The sequence below is a fragment of the Neolamprologus brichardi genome, chromosome 7, assembly GCF_056152115.1.
Source record: "Neolamprologus brichardi isolate AB-2024 chromosome 7, ASM5615211v1, whole genome shotgun sequence".
In the NCBI taxonomy this organism is placed as follows: domain Eukaryota; kingdom Metazoa; phylum Chordata; class Actinopteri; order Cichliformes; family Cichlidae; genus Neolamprologus; species Neolamprologus brichardi.
The window spans coordinates 27,245,222-27,264,625 of NC_142110.1; the positions used below are offsets into that span (position 1 = coordinate 27,245,222).

General features: G+C 39.0%; 1 protein-coding gene across 2 annotated transcripts; it reads right to left on the reverse strand.

The window, feature by feature from the left end:
* Nucleotides 1-3,685: 3,685 nt before the first annotated feature.
* LOC118455243 (spexin prohormone 2) lies at nt 3,686-17,817 on the reverse strand. 2 transcript variants are annotated; one of them, XM_035913595.1, is made up of 5 exons: nt 17,671-17,817; nt 17,064-17,138; nt 16,928-16,976; nt 16,359-16,436; nt 3,686-3,970 (listed from the first exon to the last, which is right to left on the reverse strand). In XM_035913595.1, exons 2-5 carry the CDS (start codon nt 17,136-17,138, stop codon nt 3,879-3,881), a joined length of 294 nt encoding a protein of 97 aa, XP_035769488.1. In that variant the 5' UTR covers nt 17,671-17,817; the 3' UTR covers nt 3,686-3,878. The 2 variants fall into 2 exon arrangements, with proteins under 2 accessions (XP_035769488.1, XP_087700541.1); XM_087844415.1 differs by lacking the exon at nt 17,671-17,817 and having other exon boundaries at nt 17,064-17,204.
* Between the last annotated feature and the right edge of the window lie 1,587 nt (nt 17,818-19,404).

Genomic DNA, 19,404 nt, shown 5'->3' on the forward strand with positions numbered 1-19,404 from the left:
CCCATTGTGTTGGATTGTCAATGCAACCCTCTTCTCCCACCCTTCACACACTGATAGCAACACCGCAGGAGAAATGCCAGCACAGGCATCCAGAATCCGTAGTTTCAGGTGCTGCACATCTCCTAGGGTGTCTTGCATTGAAATCTGCTGCAATGACCCGGTTACTGCGTTCACCAGATATCAACACAATTTCGATCCGCTCCTCACATGTTAACCTCTTTGACATGTCAATGGCTGTGAACAAAGAGAAGTTATGTTGAAACCAACCAACCTCAAGGCCACTGGATATTTGAAATTGCTACATGATTATGTGTTTCCCTCTTTATGCACTGAAGCTGGCACGTTCCCTGCGTTTTTCCACCACATTATGGGTGCCAGGTCCGAGCATTCCTAGATGAACAGTTTCCTGGAAAGTGCACTGGTCGTCGTGGGCCAGTTGAAAGGCCCCCAAGGTCTCCCGATCTGACCCCCTTAGACTTTTATCTTTGGGGTCATCTGAAGGCAATTGTCTATGGTGTGAAGATATGAGATGTGCAGCACCTGAAACTACGGATACTGGATGCCTGTGCTGGCATTTCTCCTGCAGTGTTGCTATCAGTGTGTGAAGAGTGGGAGAAGAGGGTTGCATTGACAATCCAACACAATGGGCAGCACATTGAACACATTTTATAAGTGGTCAGAAACTTGTACATAACTCATGAAAGTATAAAGTTACGTTGAAACCAAGCACACCATTGTTTTTCTTGTGACATTACCAATAAGTTTGATGTGTCACATGGCCCTCTTCCTATTGAAAAAACAAAAGTTGTATCCAAGATGGCCGACTTCTAAATGGCCACCATGGTCACCACCCATCTTGAGGAGTTTGCCCCCTCACATATACTAATGTGCCACAAACAGGACTTTAATATCACCAACCATTCCCATGTTATTACGGTGTATCCATATAAATGGCCCACCCGGTACATCAGCAACAAAAACTGTGAGGATGACGAAGAAGGGACGGCAGCTTTGTCAACATGACAACAGTTTTTTTTTTCAGTGATATGGGGCCACTGTAAGCATATGATTTATATATATTAAGCTTGACATTAAACAGAATTCAAATTATTTCAAATGAACTCAAAGTATGAAGCAGTAATATTATCCCATTTAATACTGATTGGAAACATTTTTCTGTAGAATAATTATTTTCACTTTATGCACAATTTTTCAATAATGCCTCGTCCCTGTACCAAAGTTGCCATGTCCCAGTGGCCCCCAGGATTACAGGCCTGTCATCCTGTCATCAGTACATCATGAAGACCCTGGAAAGACTCATCCTGGACTAGCTTCGACCATAGTAAGACCACATCAGGATCCCCTTCAATTTGCTTACCAGCCCCATCTAGGAACTAAGGACGCCATCATCTACCTGCTCAATCGTGTCTACACCCATCTGGACCAGTTGGCGAGCACTGTTAGGGTCATGCTTTTTGACTTTTCCAGTGCATTCAACACCATCAGGCCGACCCTCCTGGGTGATAAGCTGGGTGACTCCTTTGTTACATGGTGCGAGCAGAATTATCTGCAGCTCAACGTGGCAAAGACCAAAGGAATTGATTGTGGATTGTAGGAAGACCAGGAAAACCTTAACCCCGTTTCAATATTTAGTATTTATAATCCTCCACAACGTGGACATTGTGGAGGATTATAAAGGATTATAAATACCTTGGAGTACACATAGACAATAAACTGGACTGGGTTAAAAACACTACTGCACTTTACAGGAAGGGCCAGAGTCCACTCTATTTTCTGAGGCGGCTGAGGTCCTTCAACATCTGTTGGACAATGCTCAGGATTTTTCATGAGTCTGTTGTGGTCAGTGCGATCCTCTATGCTGTTGCATGCTGGGGAAGCAGGTTAAGGGTTGCTGATGCCAACAGACTCAATAAACTGATCTGCAAGGCCAGTAACGTTTTGGGGATGGAGCTGGACTCTCTTAAGGTGGTGTCAGAGAGGCAAATGTTGTCCAAGATAACACAAAGTTGGACAATACGTCCCACCCACTGCATAACATGCTGGCTAGCCACAGGAGCACGTTCAGTGAGAGACTGAGATTACCAAAAAGCACCACTGAACGACAAAGGAAATCATTCCTGCCTGTGGCCATCTCCCTGTACAACACAATCTAATACACTGTAAACACTGCTATAGTTACATCTTTTTGCACACGCTCTTTCTTACTTATTAATGTTGCTGTCTATTTTCTTGATATTTATTCATAACCACATCTGCCAACCCTGTATATTTATTATTTGGTGATTTGTATATATTGTATACAGTGTTGGGGAGTAACGGAATACATGAACCGCCGTTACGTATTTAAAATACAAAATATGAGTAACTGTATTCCGTTACAGGTACCGTTTAAAAAGGTGGTATTTAGAATACAGTTCCTTTGTTGAAATAAATGGATTACACGGCGGTACTTTCCTGTTTCATATTGTCGCGGGTCAGGACTGTTTGGGTTTTGTTTGACAGCTATGTTCTGTTGTTCCAGGTGGCAGCGTTACGATTGCCATGGTTACAGGGTGACGCTCTCTCTCTCTGTGTTTCCTGGGTGAGAGAGGCCTTTTTGTTGTTGTTGTGCTAAGCTAATAGGCAGAATGCTACAGGCAAAGCTCTAAAGAATGTAGCATCATGGGCAGTGTAGTCCGTGCTGCAGGGAGAATGGACTGCCATACACGTTATGTGTCTGTGAGCGAGGGAGGGAGAAAAAGTTGTCATGTACGAGTTGTCATCGAGCAAAAACGGGAGCTGGAAGCATGTAAATATAATAATTACCACTGCAGCCAAGAAGAGAGCCTGACGAGCCCAGTTGTAAGTAAGCTATTAAGACTCGACTGTACACTGTGTTCGTGTTTTCCTCCGAAACAATAAGTTCCGTTGGAGCAGCCTTTCAACGCCTCTCTCTCTCTCTCACAAGCAAACTTGACTTAGACAACAAAGTAAAGCTAGTTTTCGGCTACTAGCCCGACACAGAACCCTACGTATTAGCCAGAGGTCCCTTTACTACGGTTCGGAGCCGCGAACCTTCAGTAACAGTAATAAATCACAGCAATAGTACATTCATGTAGTTGTAAACAGCATGATAATATATTAAGTAATCCAAAGTATTCAGAATACGTTACTCTCATTGAGTAACATAACGGAATACGTTACAGAATACATTTTGGGGCATGTATTCTGTATTCTGTAATGGAATACATTTTAAAAGTAACCTTCCCAACACTGATTATATATATTGTGGTATTCCTTATATCTTAACATATTGTATTGCTAATAGTCTAGTCTGTTTTTGTTTTTGTTTCTATTAGTGTTACTGTACTGGAGCAACCGTAACCCACATAATTTCCCTAGGGATTAATAAAGTATTCTGATTCTGATTTATGTCTACTGAGGTATTTCCATAATGTTTCATTGCTTCCTTTTTTTTATAGGAATGTTTTCTTTGAACACTAAATAATTTCTGGAAATACATAATAGATATTCATTGATGATCCTTAGATGACGGCCTTTAGTTTTTCTACAATATGTTGCTGGCCTCTTCTGGGCAAAATGATAAACTGCAGCCATGATATTTACACAAACAGCTTTATTGCAAGCATTTTCTGTATTTATCTATATCTATGCATCTATAGAAAGCTATCATGCATGAACAATTCAAATATACACATAATTATCTAATAATTCACTGGCTTTACCAGAGCTGGCATGCTAGATTCTTGTTGTAGTACCACGTCACTGTGTATTCACTGAGGTGAAATGGTGTTTAGGCCTTTTTCTCAATGAACTGTCAGTTTGGATTGCGTGTACACAGTCCGAGCTGGTGTGCCTCATCTCTTCTGGAGGTAGTGTATGAGGACTTTCTCTGAGCTCAGAATGTGACTGGGTCTTTTGAAGTCCAGCGACTGCAGTTTCTGGATGCCTACGTACACACACATGCAAGCACACACAAAAAGGGAGGTGTTTAAACTGCCATGTCAACCAGACTTTATTATATTTATGCACATCAGTACACTCTTTTTCAAGAATATAGCAACAATGAAACTTTTTACAGTACATTTGATTATAAACCAACTTGAAGTGTAAGTCATATATACATCAGCTTTTTTATACCTCTACAGTAACAGTTTCTGAAGTGTGTAAAATGTGTTGCATAATGACAGAAATTCATTGGAATAAATGAACTTATTACTGCTTCTGAGTACAGTAAATTATTACCGTTCACATTAAGACTTCTGTTTCAATGTTCTTAGTTTCTCAGTCCAGAAGTAAAAAGCCACTATCAAGGGAGTTGCCATAATGAAACTATTTGTTTTCAGGTTACTCTGGATACGTTTAGAAAGGCCCTGTAGGTTTTTGTCTCATGGTAGCCTGGCCTTCAGATTTCCTGCACCAGCTATACTGTGGGTGTGATATTTCATAAAGAATTTGAACTTTGCACACAGCCTCTGGAGGACAAATGGTGTCACTGCCTCTATGGATGCCCTTTTCAGGTTGTGCTGCTCTCTTCCAACAGGAAAGAGCTGTGTCTAGACTGAAGAAAAAACAACCCAAACTTAAAAACCTTTATTTTCACAGGTTTACATTTACTGTCTGTGTGTATAAATGGACTGGTTCTTATGAGGTGCCGTAAGGGACATTATTACTGAAACGCTCTCACACACACTACTGAAACGCTCTCACACACACAACTGAAATTTTAGCTCTCACACACACTACTGAAACGCTCTCACACACACAACTGAAATTTTAGCTCTCACACACACTACTGAAACGCTCTCACACACACTACTGAAACGCTCTCACACACACTACTGAAATTTTAGCTCTCACACACACTACTGAAACGCTCTCACACACACTACTGAAACGCTCTCACACACACTACTGAAACGCTCTCACACACACAACTGAAATTTTAGCTCTCACACACACTACTGAAACGCTCTCACACACACTACTGAAACGCTCTCACACACACTACTGAAATTTTAGCTCTCACACACACTACTGAAACGCTCTCACACACACTACTGAAACGCTCTCACACACACTACTGAAATTTTAGCTCTCACACACACTACTGAAACGCTCTCACACACACTACTGAAATTTTAGCTCTCACACACACTACTGAAATTTTAGCTCTCACACACACTACTGAAACGCTCTCACACACACTACTGAAATTTTAGCTCTCACACACACTACTGAAACGCTCTCACACACACTACTGAAACGCTCTCACACACACTACTGAAACGCTCTCACACACACTACTGAAACGCTCTCACACACACTACTGAAATGCTCTCACACACACTACTGAAACGCTCTCACACACACACAACTGAAATTTTAGCTCTCACACACACTACTGAAACGCTCTCACACACACTACTGAAACACTCTCACACACACTACTGAAATTTTAGCTCTCACACACACTACTGAAATTTTAGCTCTCACACACACTACTGAAACGCTCTCACACACACTACTGAAACGCTCTCACACACACTACTGAAACGCTCTCACACACACTACTGAAATGCTCTCACACACACTACTGAAACGCTCTCACACGCACAACTGAAATTTTAGCTTTCACACACACTACTGAAACGCTCTCACACACACTACTGAAACGCTCTCACACACACTACTGAAATTTTAGCTCTCACACACACTACTGAAATTTTAGCTCTCACACACACTACTGAAACGCTCTCACACACACTACTGAAACGCTCTCACACACACAACTGAAACGCTCTCACACACACTACTGAAATTTTAGCTCTCACACACACTACTGAAACGCTCTCACACACACTACTGAAATGCACTCACGCACTCCACTGAAACCAGAGGCATTTCCGCTGAACAGGAAGTTGTTTCCTGACAAGGAAACTGATGGAAAAAGTGGTATATTTCAAAACACTACAAGGATGTCTACTCAGCAACCTGCTAGTACAGCAGTTCACAACCTTTTTTGTGCCACGTAAACAATATAAAAATAAAAAAAAAAGATAAATACCATGAAAACCATGAATTTCAAACTCAAGCCTCAACTCTTGCGACCCGGTACCAAACGACTCACAGACCGGTACTGGTCCAGGACCTGGGGGTTGGGGACGGCTGTGCTTGTAGCCTAAGTGAAGCAGCCGCATTACTTAACAATATTTTAGCTTCCTTGAATCAAGGAATGGATTCAAGGTGCAACAGGGAATTTGGCAATTATGTCCTGTTTCCCCTAAACTTTTTATATTGGCAACTCAGTTGTTAACACTATTAATCAAAAATTCTAACGACATACAAGGAATATCAATTTTTAATAAAGACTTCAAAATAAGTCAATTCACAGATGATACATCTATGTTTTTGAAAGATAAATACATGGTAGAGAAAACTAAAGCTTCTCGTTTATCTCTCAGTATCAAAAAATGTGAACTTCTCCTGATTCATACAAGCTCTGACTCCTCAATAGCTTTGGTTAGAGTTGAATCTAAAGTTAAATATATAGGGCTGATAATATCTAAAAAACCCAATTAGCAGAAAAGACACCAATATTTCTAACTGTATCATCGAGATGAAGAAATCACTTAGCCACTGGTTAAGCAGAGACCTCGCTTTTTTTGGCAGAAACATCCTATCTAAAGCTGAAGGCATCTCCAAATTGATTTATCGTTGTCACTCTCTATATATCTCCTCTAAAAGCATTAATAAGGCTAACACAGTTATTTTCGAATTTTTGTGGAGGAATAAAACCCATTACATATAAAGATATCAGCTTGTGAAGGAATACAATAAAGGTGGCATCAAAACTCCAGAATTAGAATTTATGGATAGCACCCTTAGAATTAAATGGTTAAAATCTTGTCTGTCACAGCCAGACTCTACTTTGCTCCACATCCCATGATCCTTGTTTAATAAAATAGTATACAGGATTAGACTTTATTTTGAAATGTGATTTTGCGGTAAATAAAATCCCCATAAAGATATCAAACTTTCCAAAACAGACTGTGCATTTTTGGGAAAATTAGATTTACCCACAACTTCTCCCCATAATTCAACCTTATGGAATAATAGGGTAATAACACTTAATCAAAAATCAATTTTCAAGAGTGACTGGTTTGAACAAAAAGATTATATTCATAACAGATTTGTTGGATGATAACGGTGTAATTCTAAGTTACCCAGACTTTTCAGAAAAATATTGTCTAAACTGTTCTCAAAGAGAATATAACAAATTTTGTGAACTGGTCCCACTGCCTCTGCTTCATTTAATTAAAATTTTTATGATATACAATAATTTCTCATCAGTGCTCCCAAATTTATTGCTAGGGCAATGTCAGCTGTTTGATAAAAATGCAATAAGAAATTTGTTAGTAGTTTCTTCAAAGACAAAAATATTTCATAGTTACAACAGAATGGTTACATTGCATGGTTCTAATTTAGTTATTTCATGTACACTGGATAAAGCATACTAAAAATTTATGAAATAGCCTATTCTACCTAAAGTTAAAGAAACACACTTTTAAAAAAATTAATCCTGTGGCAGAATTTCTAAAAAAAAGAGATTTGGCTTTGAGGTGGATCAGTGTTCTTTTTGTACTGATGAAAATGAAACCCTAGAACATCTTTTTTTTTTCTATGCCCTATCACACAATGTATTTGGTGCAACTTAAAAAATTGGATTTCCCTAAATATTAATGATGTGCCACTATTTGAATTACATCATAATTTTTTTTATATGGATCATCTAGCATTGGGTGTATCAGACATTATTAACATCATCATACGTTTGAGTAAATATCATATCCATTGTGTTAAATGGGGGAACGCTAAGCCTTCTCTCCCTGGTTTTATTGATGATTTTAAGATATTTTTTTCTTTGCTAAAAAAGACAAAAAGCACATATGCCAAAAAAAAAAAAAAAAACCAGGATAATGCCCGTCTCCTGCTATTCTAAATTTTGACTTATGCTGAGGCTAATATATTTTTAAGTAATGCAGCTGTCTCACTAAGACTAAGCTGTCTAACTTATCGTTCCATGATTCGATTCAATTCGATTCGATTCAATTCAATTCAATTTGATTCTGGGAAATTTTGACAGTCAGCAATATTATAATTCAGATCAGTACATTTACATATTTTTGTATCTAAAAAAAGGAAGCTGACACACGCAAGACTTTATCAAAGGTGTAAGCGTCACAGCAGATGCCTTTGTGTAAAAGTAGCTGAAGATAAAACACAGAAAAACATGAAGGTGATTTTTCCTGGCCTGGGATTTTATAAAAAATATTCTGCAGTACATCAAAAACGAAAGAAAACCATTAATCAACATATGAACGTTACCTCTCACGTTCCAGCGGTTTTATTAGAGACACGGCTAAGCGTTTTGCATTTTGCATAATTTTTAAATGTTTAAATTTGTTCAGTATTGAACGGCAGAAATAAGATTTTCTTTTAGGAAGTATGTAAAACGAAAAAAAAAACAGCGGCCGACAGCGCTGTAAACAACAGTAGACTTGTGCGTAACAAGCAAGCGAATAATGCAGAAAACAGATTTTTAGACGGGAAACTGTTCTTGAAGTACAGAGAGAGAGAGAAAGAGAGAGAGAGAGCTGTGCATGACGTGTGATTTTATCGTGGTGGAAGCAAAACATTAAACGTCAGAGGGAATTCATGACGATGTTTACGTGAAGCGCAGTTTGGATCTTCTTTTGCTGCTGGTTCAGTCAATATTGTTTGGAGAGAGATCAAACTAACAGCTTTAGAATCAGGCAAAAACGGCGTGAAAACAAAGCGCGGACAGCCGACAGATCAGAATCAGCCAGCTGTTGGCTTTCAGCCCCGACCGTGTCCTTGCCATCGGGTGAGAAAGGCGACATCCCATTGATTCTGATCCGCGGTCCGCGCTGTGTGTTTACGTCTTTGTGCAGAATCCTTGTTCCTGCTCTCATTTACTGTTTTAGCTGTTTGGTGGTTGTTGAAATTTTGTGAGGTTTCACCTGAGATTCTGGCATTTCGGGCAAAATTAATTTATATTAAAAAATCGATTCAGGATTTTAATGAATCGATTTCACGTTATCCAAGCCAGAATCGATTTTAATTGATAAATCGATTATAAAAACCCACCCCTAACTAGCAGGTTGCTGAGTAGACATCTGTGTAGTGGTTTGTTTGAAATCTACCACTTTTTCCTTCAGTTTCTTTGTCAAGAATTAACTTCCTGTTCAACTGAAATGCCTTCCTGTTCAACTGAAACGCCTTCCTGTTTAACTGAAATGCCTTCCTGTTCAACTGAAACGCCTTCCTGTTTAACTGAAATGCCTTCCTGTTCAACTGAAACGCCTTCCTGTTTAACTGAAATGCCTTCCTGTTCAACTGAAACGCCTTCCTGTTCAACTGAAATGCCTTCCTGTTCAACTGAAATGCCTTGGTTTTTCAGTAGTGTGTGTGAGAGCGTTTCAGTAGTGTGTGTGAGAGCTAAAATTTCAGTAGTGTGTGTGAGAGTGTTTCAGTAGTGTGTGTGAGAGCGTTTCAGTAGTGTGTGTGAGAGCGTTTCAGTAGTGTGTGTGAGAGCGTTTCAGTAGTGTGTGTGAGAGCGTTTCAGTAATAATGTCCCTTACGGCACCTCATAGGTTCTTATATAGTGCTTTTCTACTCTACCTGAGCACTCAGAGCACTTTTATACAACTTGCCTTATTCACACCCATTCATACAAGTACTTTTTTCTGTACTCTTTCTATCTAACATTCATATACATTCATACTCCAAGATCGGAGAACAACGTGGGGTTTGTATTTTGCCCAAAGATGTTTGGCCTGCAGACTGGACCAAACCAACAACCTTCTGATTAGCAGAAGACCTGCTACAGCCACCCAGTGTGTGCAGGTGTGTCTGTGTGTGTGCATGCACAGGTGTGAGAGTTTGTATGTTTGTGTTTTAACTTCAAAACTTCAAGGTTGACTCTTTATGACATTTTGTTTTGTTGTTTTTGCTATAAGACATTGTAGACCTACATTCCACCATCCATCAGCAGCAGAAGATTGTATATAGATTTCAGGACACTGAACACTGTAACGAAAGAGGATTCACCTGGCCTACATGTGTGGAATGATTTCTACCATTAATGGTTGCAAGCACAATATTTACTTGTGTGTGCAACCCGTTTTACTTATCACACACAATGATGGATGTTTAGAGAGTAATTTGGGATTCTCTTGCTCAAGGACTCTTACCAGAGTGGAGGAGCAGGGAGTCAAACCATTAACATTCTGAGTAATGCATATACTATTATATATTGTACATATATTTATTAGTCTCAGATTTAGCCATTCTTATATTTTGCTTGTTTTATGTTATTGTATTTTTGCACAACTCTGTTGCTTGTGAAGCTCGCACACAAGAATTTCACTCGCATGTACTGTACCAGTGTACCTGCACATGTGATGTGACAATAAAAGTGATTTGATTTAATGTTAGGAGCAGTTTGGTTTGGGTTCAAGGAGGGAGGGAGCATATATTAGCCAGGGGAAACCTACACACAGTAATGCCAACTACAGTTTATTTAACTGGAACTTGAGGCCATTAAATGCTGCAAACTGAGAAGGATAATTTGACAGGAGAATGCTTTACAGTGTACTGACAATAACTTGCTTGCCAAGTTATGGACAGCAAACCGAATACAGCAGAACTATAGAGAGTAGCTCAGCTTGCCTCTTTTGATATAAAGTAGTGTAAGGAATAAATATTGTCCTTCCAGTTTTCCAGCAGGTTCCTGGTCAGTTTCAGTGCCCAGGAAAAAATGATTTCACAGGAACTGGGGCGAGCAACCATTGAGCTAAATACTGTAAAAGAATGTAATGGAGAGTCTAAGAGCAGTGGATGGATGCCAATGACCCCGGCATACTACTGTTTAAAAGGTATATATGATCTTGCCGGATAAGACAGCATGGAGTGTTTGTCGCAAAATGTGTTAAACATGATATACTTACTAAAGCCAGCTGACACAGAGCTGCTGGTTAGAATATCTGATCATTTCAGTTCAATTCATTTTCATTTATTCCAATTTTGAAGAGAAATCTCTTCACAACAGCCAACCAAATGATCGACACTCTCCAGGAGATCGGCGTATCAATATCCAAGTCTACCATAAAGAGAAGACTGCATGAAAGTAAATACAGAGAGTTCACTGCAAGGTGCAAGTCACTCATAAGCCTCAAGAACAGAAAGGCTATATTCGACTTTGCTAAAAAAACAAACAAACAAAAAACATCTAATAAAGCCAGCACAGTTCTGGAAAAAACATTCTTTGTACACATGAAACCAAGATCAGCCTCTACCAGAATGATGGCAAGAAAAAAGTTTGGAGAAGGCGTGGAACAGCTCATGATCCAAAGAGAACTACATCATCTGTAAACCATGGCAGAGGCAGCGTGATGGTTTGGGCGTGCATGGCTGTCAGTTGCTCTAGGACACTCGTGTTTATTGATGATGTGACACAGGACAGAAGTGGCTGAATGAATTCGGAGGTGTTCAGAGACATACTGTCTGCTCAAATCCAGCTAAATGCAGTCAAATTGATTGGGTTTCATAATGCAGATGGACAATGAACCAAAACCTGCAGCCAAAGCAACCCAGGAGTTTATTAAAGAAAAGAAGTGGAATATTCTTGAATGGCCAAGTCAGTCACCTGATCTCAACCCATTTGAGCATTTCACTTGTTGAAGACTAAACTTCAGACAGAAAGGCCCACCATGAAAGAGCAACTGAAAGCTGCTGCAGTTAAAAAGGAGGAAACCCAGCATCTGGTAATGTCTATGATTTCAGGACTTCAGGCTGTCATTGCCAGTGAAGGACTTTCAACCAAGTATTAGAAATTAACATTTTATTGTCAGTTATTTAATTTGTCCAATTACTTTTGAGCCCCTGAAATAAAGGGATTGTGTTAAAAATCCTTTAGTTCCTCATATTATTATGCAATCTTTTTGTTCAGCCCACTGAATTAAAGCAAAAAGTTTGCACTTCAACTGCATCTTGGTTGTTTCATTTAAAAATTAATTGTGGTAATGTACAGAACCAAAATGATTAAAAAAAAGTTGCCTCTATCCAAATATTTATGGAGCGAACAGTAATAACTGCAGTTAACTCAGAAAGACCAGTTGGAGAAAAAGAGTCAAAATAAATATCACTGGTCATGTAAATAGCTGTACATGATGTTATGTCTGTGAGTAGCATCTCACATTCTCTTCTTTTTCTTTCTCGTAGACATACAAATGCACAAACACACAGACATCCATACACGCAGATGCACATGAATACTCAAAAATAGTAGCATATAGCAATAGTCAGTAATATCAGTAGGATTATTCCAGCTTTTGATGAGCACCATTGACAGTAACTACAGTCGGAGGTCCAGGGAATGAACACGTTTATCTAAATTGTTCCTATAACCCACACAATTTTCTTTCACTAGGCTATCAGAAGTCCACGACAGATTTAGCTTTACTAATGAAACATAAAAAGAGAGAAGCACAGAAGAGCAAAAGAGAGAAGCTCACTGACCACAAGCCCTCACAGACTAACTGGATGGATCACCATACCAAAAGAACACACTAATTTACAGAACTCCTCATTCAATGATCAGTTTATAGACCAAAATGGATTCTAGTCCATAATACCTTCTTCCAGTCTTCAGTAGTCCAATGGCGGTGTTTCATTGCCCAGAGAAGCCTCTTTGTCTTATTCTGATGTCTTAGCAATGGCTTTCTTGCTGCATCTCATCCTGTCAAACCTACAGCTCGAAGTCTTCCTTTCACAGTTGAAGCTGAGACTTGCTAACTACGACCACTATTAAGCTGTGAGCTGCCTATCACGCAAGCTGTTAACTCTCAGAAACTTGTCCTCTGGTTCAGTTTTCTGCCTAAAGATTACTTAAAGCATAACTTACATATATAGTAGAACTATTGTAATATGTTCACTTTAACATAACACTGAATATGGGGGAACTGTCCTCACTGTGAATGCTTACAGGCTGCAGCCTATGAACAAATGAAACTACTTCAGCTGTTCACAGTGGGTCACCACAGCAGGTAGAGCTCCATATTTGATATGGCAGACTTACATGAACTGACAAAATGTCCCTCCAGACACAATCCTCTCCGGATTTGGATCTCCTCTTTGGGTCTTTTGCTGTTCAGCCAAATGTGTAAACCACTGTACTGTGGTGCTACTACATGAGTGAAATACATGATGCATATTTTGGAATGATATTTCATCTTTAGGCTGCTTCTTTGAGGTTACTATTGCTGTGATTTGGCACTATATAGAAAGAACTCAATTTAACTGAATTATCCAAAAATTGATTATGACTGCGGATTATGCTAAATAAGTTGTAATTCAGCTCTTCACTTTTTTTTTTACCTGGTGCTGAGTGGCGAACTTTTGAAGTTGAAGTCTTGAAGCTGTGAAGTTTTGAAGCTCCCATTCTTGTGGGGTTTTTTGTTTGTTTTTTGCCTTTTGCTTTTTTTAATGACTTCATCGACAGCTACATTTTTTCCTCTGTTTTTTTTTACCACAACAAAGAGTGGGAGGGAATCTCAGTATTTTATTTGTTTCTATAATGGCTGACATCCCATGTAAACATCCCATGGGACATGACCACATGGTAAGTAACACTCTACACTCTCTCTGTAGGATCTACAAAACTTCTTCAGTCATATTCAGTAAGGGCTGACTTAGACTTTCTAGTCCTGTGAAGGAACGTTTCTATGGCTTGAATATTAAACTGTTAGAATGCACAGAGGGAGCTTGTCTTTGCTGTTGCAATTTGAAACCAACATGTTGTTTGGATTTCTTCATCACCTGAGGCAGAGGTCCTCCAAATGACTGTGGTTGTGGTGAATGGATGCAGATAATTAATGGATTCAGGCCATCCTGCGACCAATTACTGCACACACAGCTGAGCACTTTCAACTATTTCAACTCCACTGAAAATTTCAGAAAATCTTTCATTTTCTATTTAATCTCTTTATTGTATCATATTAAACTATGACTGTCTGAGATCTAATTTTTTTCATTTTTTACTTATCTATACATGTATCTGTCTATTTATGGCTGCTGTAACATGTACCACAGGCCTTCAAGATGGCTGCAGTTAAACCTTTACTCAAAAAGCCATCTCTAGACCCAGCAGTCTTAGCTAATTATAGGCCAATCTCCAATCTTCCTTTCATATCAAAAATCCTTGAAAGAGTAGTTGTCAAACAGCTAACAGATCATCTGCAGAGGAATGGTTTATTTGAAGAGTTTCAGTCAGGTTTCAGAGTTCATCACAGCACAGAAACAGCTTTATTGAAGGTTACAAATGATCTTCTTATGGCCTCTGACAGTGGACTCATCTCTGTGCTTGTCCTGCTAGACCTTAGTGCAGCATTCGATACTGTTGACCATAATATCCTATTAGAGCGATTAGAACATGCTGTAGGTATTACAGGTACTGCACTGCAGTGGTTTGTATCATATCTATCTAATAGACTCCAATTTGTGCATGTAAATGGAGAGTCCTCTTCACACACTGAGGTTAATTATGGAGTTCCACAGGGTTCAGTGCTAGGACCAATTCTGTTTACATTATACATGCTTCCCCTAGGAAGCATAATTAGAAGACATAGCATACATTTTCACTGCTATGCAGATGACACCCAGCTCTATCTGTCCATGAAGCCAGATAACACACACCAATTAGTTAAACTGCAGGAATGTCTTAAAGACATAAAGACCTGGATGGCCGCTAACTTTCTGCTTCTTAATTCAGATAAAACTGAGGTCATTGTACTCGGCGCTGAAAAGCTTAGAAATATGGTATCTAACCAGATTCTTACTCTGGATGGCATTACCTTGGCCTCCAGTAACACTGTGAGGAACCTTGGAGTCATTTTTGACCAGGATATGTCCTTCAACGCACATATTAAACAAATATGTAAGACTGCGTTCTTCCATTTGCGCAACATCTCTAAAATTAGAAATATCCTGTCTCAGAGTGACGCTGAAAAACTAGTTCATGCATTTATTACTTCCAGGCTGGACTACTGCAATTCATTATTATCAGGATGTCCAAAAAACTCACTGAGAAGCCTTCAGCTAATCCAAAATTCTGCAGCAAGAGTACTGACAGGGACTAGAAAGAGAGAGCATATTTCTCCTGTTTTGGCTTCCCTTCATTGGCTTCCTGTTAAATCCAGAATTGAATTCAAAATCCTGCTCCTCACATACAAGGTCTTAAATAATCAGGCCCCATCTTATCTTAATGACCTTGTAGTACCATATCACCCTATTAGAGCACTTCGCTCCCGCTCTGCAGGCCTACTTGTTGTTCCTAGAGTATTTAAAAGTAGAATGGGAGGGAGAGCCTTCAGTTTTCAGGCCCCTCTTCTGTGGAACAAGCTTCCAGTTTGGATTCGGGAGACAGACACTATCTCTACTTTTAAGATGAGGCTTAAAACTTTCCTTTTTGCTAAAGCATATAGTTAGTGCTGGACCAGGTGACCCTGAATCCTCCCTTAGTTATGCTGCAATAGATGTAGGCTGCCGGGGGATTCCCATGATGCACTGAGTTTTTCCTTTCCAGTCACATTTCTCGCTCACTATGTATTAACAGACCTCTCTGCATTGAATCATATCTGTTATTAACCTCTGTCTCTCTTCCACAGCATGTCTTTTATCCTGTCTTCCTTCTCTCACCCCAACCGGTCGCAGCAGATGGCCGCCCCTCCCTGAGCCTGGTTCTGCCGGAGGTTTCTTCCTGTTAAAAGGGAGTTTTTCCTTCCCACTGTCGCCAAAGTGCTTGCTCATAGGGGGTCATATGATTGTTGGGCTTTTCTCTGTATCTATGAAGCGCCTTGAGGTGACTTTTGTTGTGATTTGGCGCTATATAAATAAAATTGAATTGAATTGAATTGAATTAACACAAGAATTTCCCAGCACGTGAGATAAATTGGGCGTGGTTAGAGTTGTTGATATTTTTTGGCCCATTGATAAGGCACTTCAAAGTTGGGTTACGTGAGTGCAATTTCATTCCATTTTGAATGGAAACAAGTTATTCTTGGTTTATTTTTTGTACTTTTTGGTTATCTTTTCTGTTATTCTCAAGTTGGCATGAGGAATCCATTTCTTTTTTAGTACCCATTTCACCTACCTCATCTCTTCCTTATATATCCCTTTAGAATAACTTTGCTTAAGGATACTATGTTAATAAGTCTTTCAGAAACAGAATGAGATAAAATCATGCCATACTGTACCTCGGATCACTGCATACCAGCCAAGGAGGCACTGCTTCAAAACACTGTTGTTGTCCTCTGAGACAAACCTCCTGCCATCTGACAACAAAAATTGGAGAAGACACTTTGTGCTAACACTGAACTTCTTACATGTATGATTCTCAGATGTACTGTAAAATAAAAAAGTCAAAGCTAACACAACTAACAGCTGAACTCAAGAGCTGCTACGGGAGATCAAGTGTGTTACTGATATGTTTTAATAAACATGGTTCTGGGGCGCACAAGCGAAATGAGAATTATAGGAAGTGACATGTATAACCAGATTTACTTCTTTTAAACAACCCTATCTCAACAAGCTTGAATCATAAGATGTTCTTTTTATTATTTCAAAATACATTGTGAAGATTTTGTGTTACAAAAGTATACAAGATGTAATGCATATGCAATAACAGTAAACTGAGTGCAAAAAATTGAGACATATTATTAAAAAGTTGGGATGATTGTTTTTTAAAAAGTTTAAATTAGACCTAAAATGAGTTTGACATCCCCGATATATAGACAAAAAGCGTCTGTGTTGTGGTTAAACTCACGTTTGCCCTTTAAGTACATCATGGACTGAGGGCCCCAGTGGATATTCAGCTGAAGGGGAAATACACAACAAATGTTTCCTGGTAAAATATGTGTTACAGAAAATCAGTGGAACAAGTGAGTGGCTATGAGTTTTACCTTCTGCGTATAACAGTAGTCAACAAACAGGCAGATGACTAAAGTACATGTCCAGATAACTGCCACTTTCGTCATCTGGGAATAAAAAGCAAACAAAAAAAATGTTTGTTGTCCAATATTTTGTATCCTGTACATCAACATGCCAACATTGTAAGAATCAGAGAAATGTGTTAAGCTTCATATCACTTTATCATGCTGAAGAGCTGAAATTGGCACATGTTGAATGTATGTTGCATATTTTATATACATGTATCTGTAAATAAAATGTTTTCAAAAATCCAAGAATAGGTTAACAAAGTTGTTGCCTTTAGTTTAATATAATTCATTCATTAATGACAAATCAGTAACACAGTAGATTAAAATAATTGTGTCTATCTAATTGAAATCCAAATATAAAATAATGTAGTAGCTAAAGACATGAAAACATGTCATACACACACACACACACACACACATATATGTGCGTGTATGTGTATATGACATTTTCACAAAAAATACTAAAAAAGCTGATGAATCTACTTTAAATAGGATGCCCCCAAAGAAACAAAAAAAACCAAACTAATAAAAACACACACACACACACACACACACACTTATTTCCACTTACTATATCTGCTGTAGCGATAGCATTCAATCCAGTTGCAGCATGTGTGAGTGTGGGTCAGAAAGATATTCCAGTCTGCTTATATCGCCAATGAAAAGCAGGAGTAACACGTTCGATCCAGCCCCACATGAAGCCTGGCAGGACTCCTGTTTACTAAGAGCTAAAAAACAGACTGACGTCAAGACTGTGATGTGCAGTGAGGAACATCAATCGTGGATCTGTTATATGAGGTCTATAAGTGGTGTGTTTGTGTGTGAATGTGTAACATTGTCCCAGTGAGTAACAGATATTTTATATTTTTACTGTTTTATTGCTGCTATTTTCATAAAATGTTTCCTAATATCAGAAATTATTATTCCTAAAAGTTTCTGTCATTCATTATCATTTATTGTGTCATTCGTTATCTGAGTCCATGGCCCTAATTTTCAGCTCACACATTCTAATAAACTGGAGATGTAAATGTTATACATGCATAACTTCACAACAATTAATGCATGACTTCTTTTCATGTGTGTGTGACACATGAAAAGAGGTAATTTTGCGATTTCGTTGACCAGGTGCTGTCCGCCGTGCTTCAGCATTTCTGCAGACACCATGTCCAGACCCGGTGCTTGTCCAAGTCAGTGGCTCAGTTGGGTGTACTGAAGGCGAACGTGCTATCGACTGGACAAGGTGTTCAAGTTCAAGTGTTCAAGGTGTCTTAGAAGTGTTACAACCAAAAAAACCCCATTATAGTAAATGTACATCTGAAAGGAATGGCTTTATATCAGATGCCACCACAACTACCTAAACTTTATTTCCACACAAGCTGATTATTTCTTTGGACAGTGTTGCAGCCTCAATGTGTGTAACACTTTCTTTTTCAGATCTAGTTGCTATCGGGAAAAGAAAACAGCTTAGAAGATTGGCTTAAAGTAGACATTGTAAGGTGTTGTGGTGCGGATGTGGAGAAGAGAGGACCCAAACAGAGGTTGATGAAGGATGTGCACATTTTTTAATGTAAAGGCAGGATGAACAAAACATGAGACTGGCTGACTGAAGGGTGAGCTAACTCAACTGGAAAACTGGCACGCGGGATTGACGATAACAAGACAATGAACTGAGGGAAACTGAGGGCTTAAATACACAGGCTAATGATGACGATGATAAGAGACTGGTGAGTACACAGCCGAACTTAATCTAACTAATAACACAGGAAGCAGAACAAGAGATAACGCACGTAGACAGGTGGTTAACACAATAAGACAGGAAACACATGGAAAATAAACAGTGAATATGAACAAACTGAAAACACTGGGTCCACAACCCATGAACCTTGACAGACATAGAGATAAAGATGACTTTATTGTTGCTATACTTCGGCATCGTACTTTCTAGTTAGCTAACTTAAATTAATGCAGTTATTTTAGCAGCAACCAGCCAACCCGGTGATGTCACTCTCGCTGCTAGCACATAATAGTGCTATACTTCCTCTACAAACTTTAAGCCCTTTTTTCTTAAATCCAGCTTCAAAGTGTTGAGTGTCTCAGTGCTGAATTTGACAGCTGATCACAACAATTTCTATGCTGATCCCAGGAAATTTAGTGTGGTGATCAGTCAATAATCTGATAAGGCTAATTTGTTCAGTTTGTACCCTCGTCATGGTCCCTGGGTCAGAGTTGTTGTTCTGGACTTATTTTTGAAAGTGTAAGATAATGATGTCTGGTTCCTGAATATATTTTATAGACTTTCACGAGT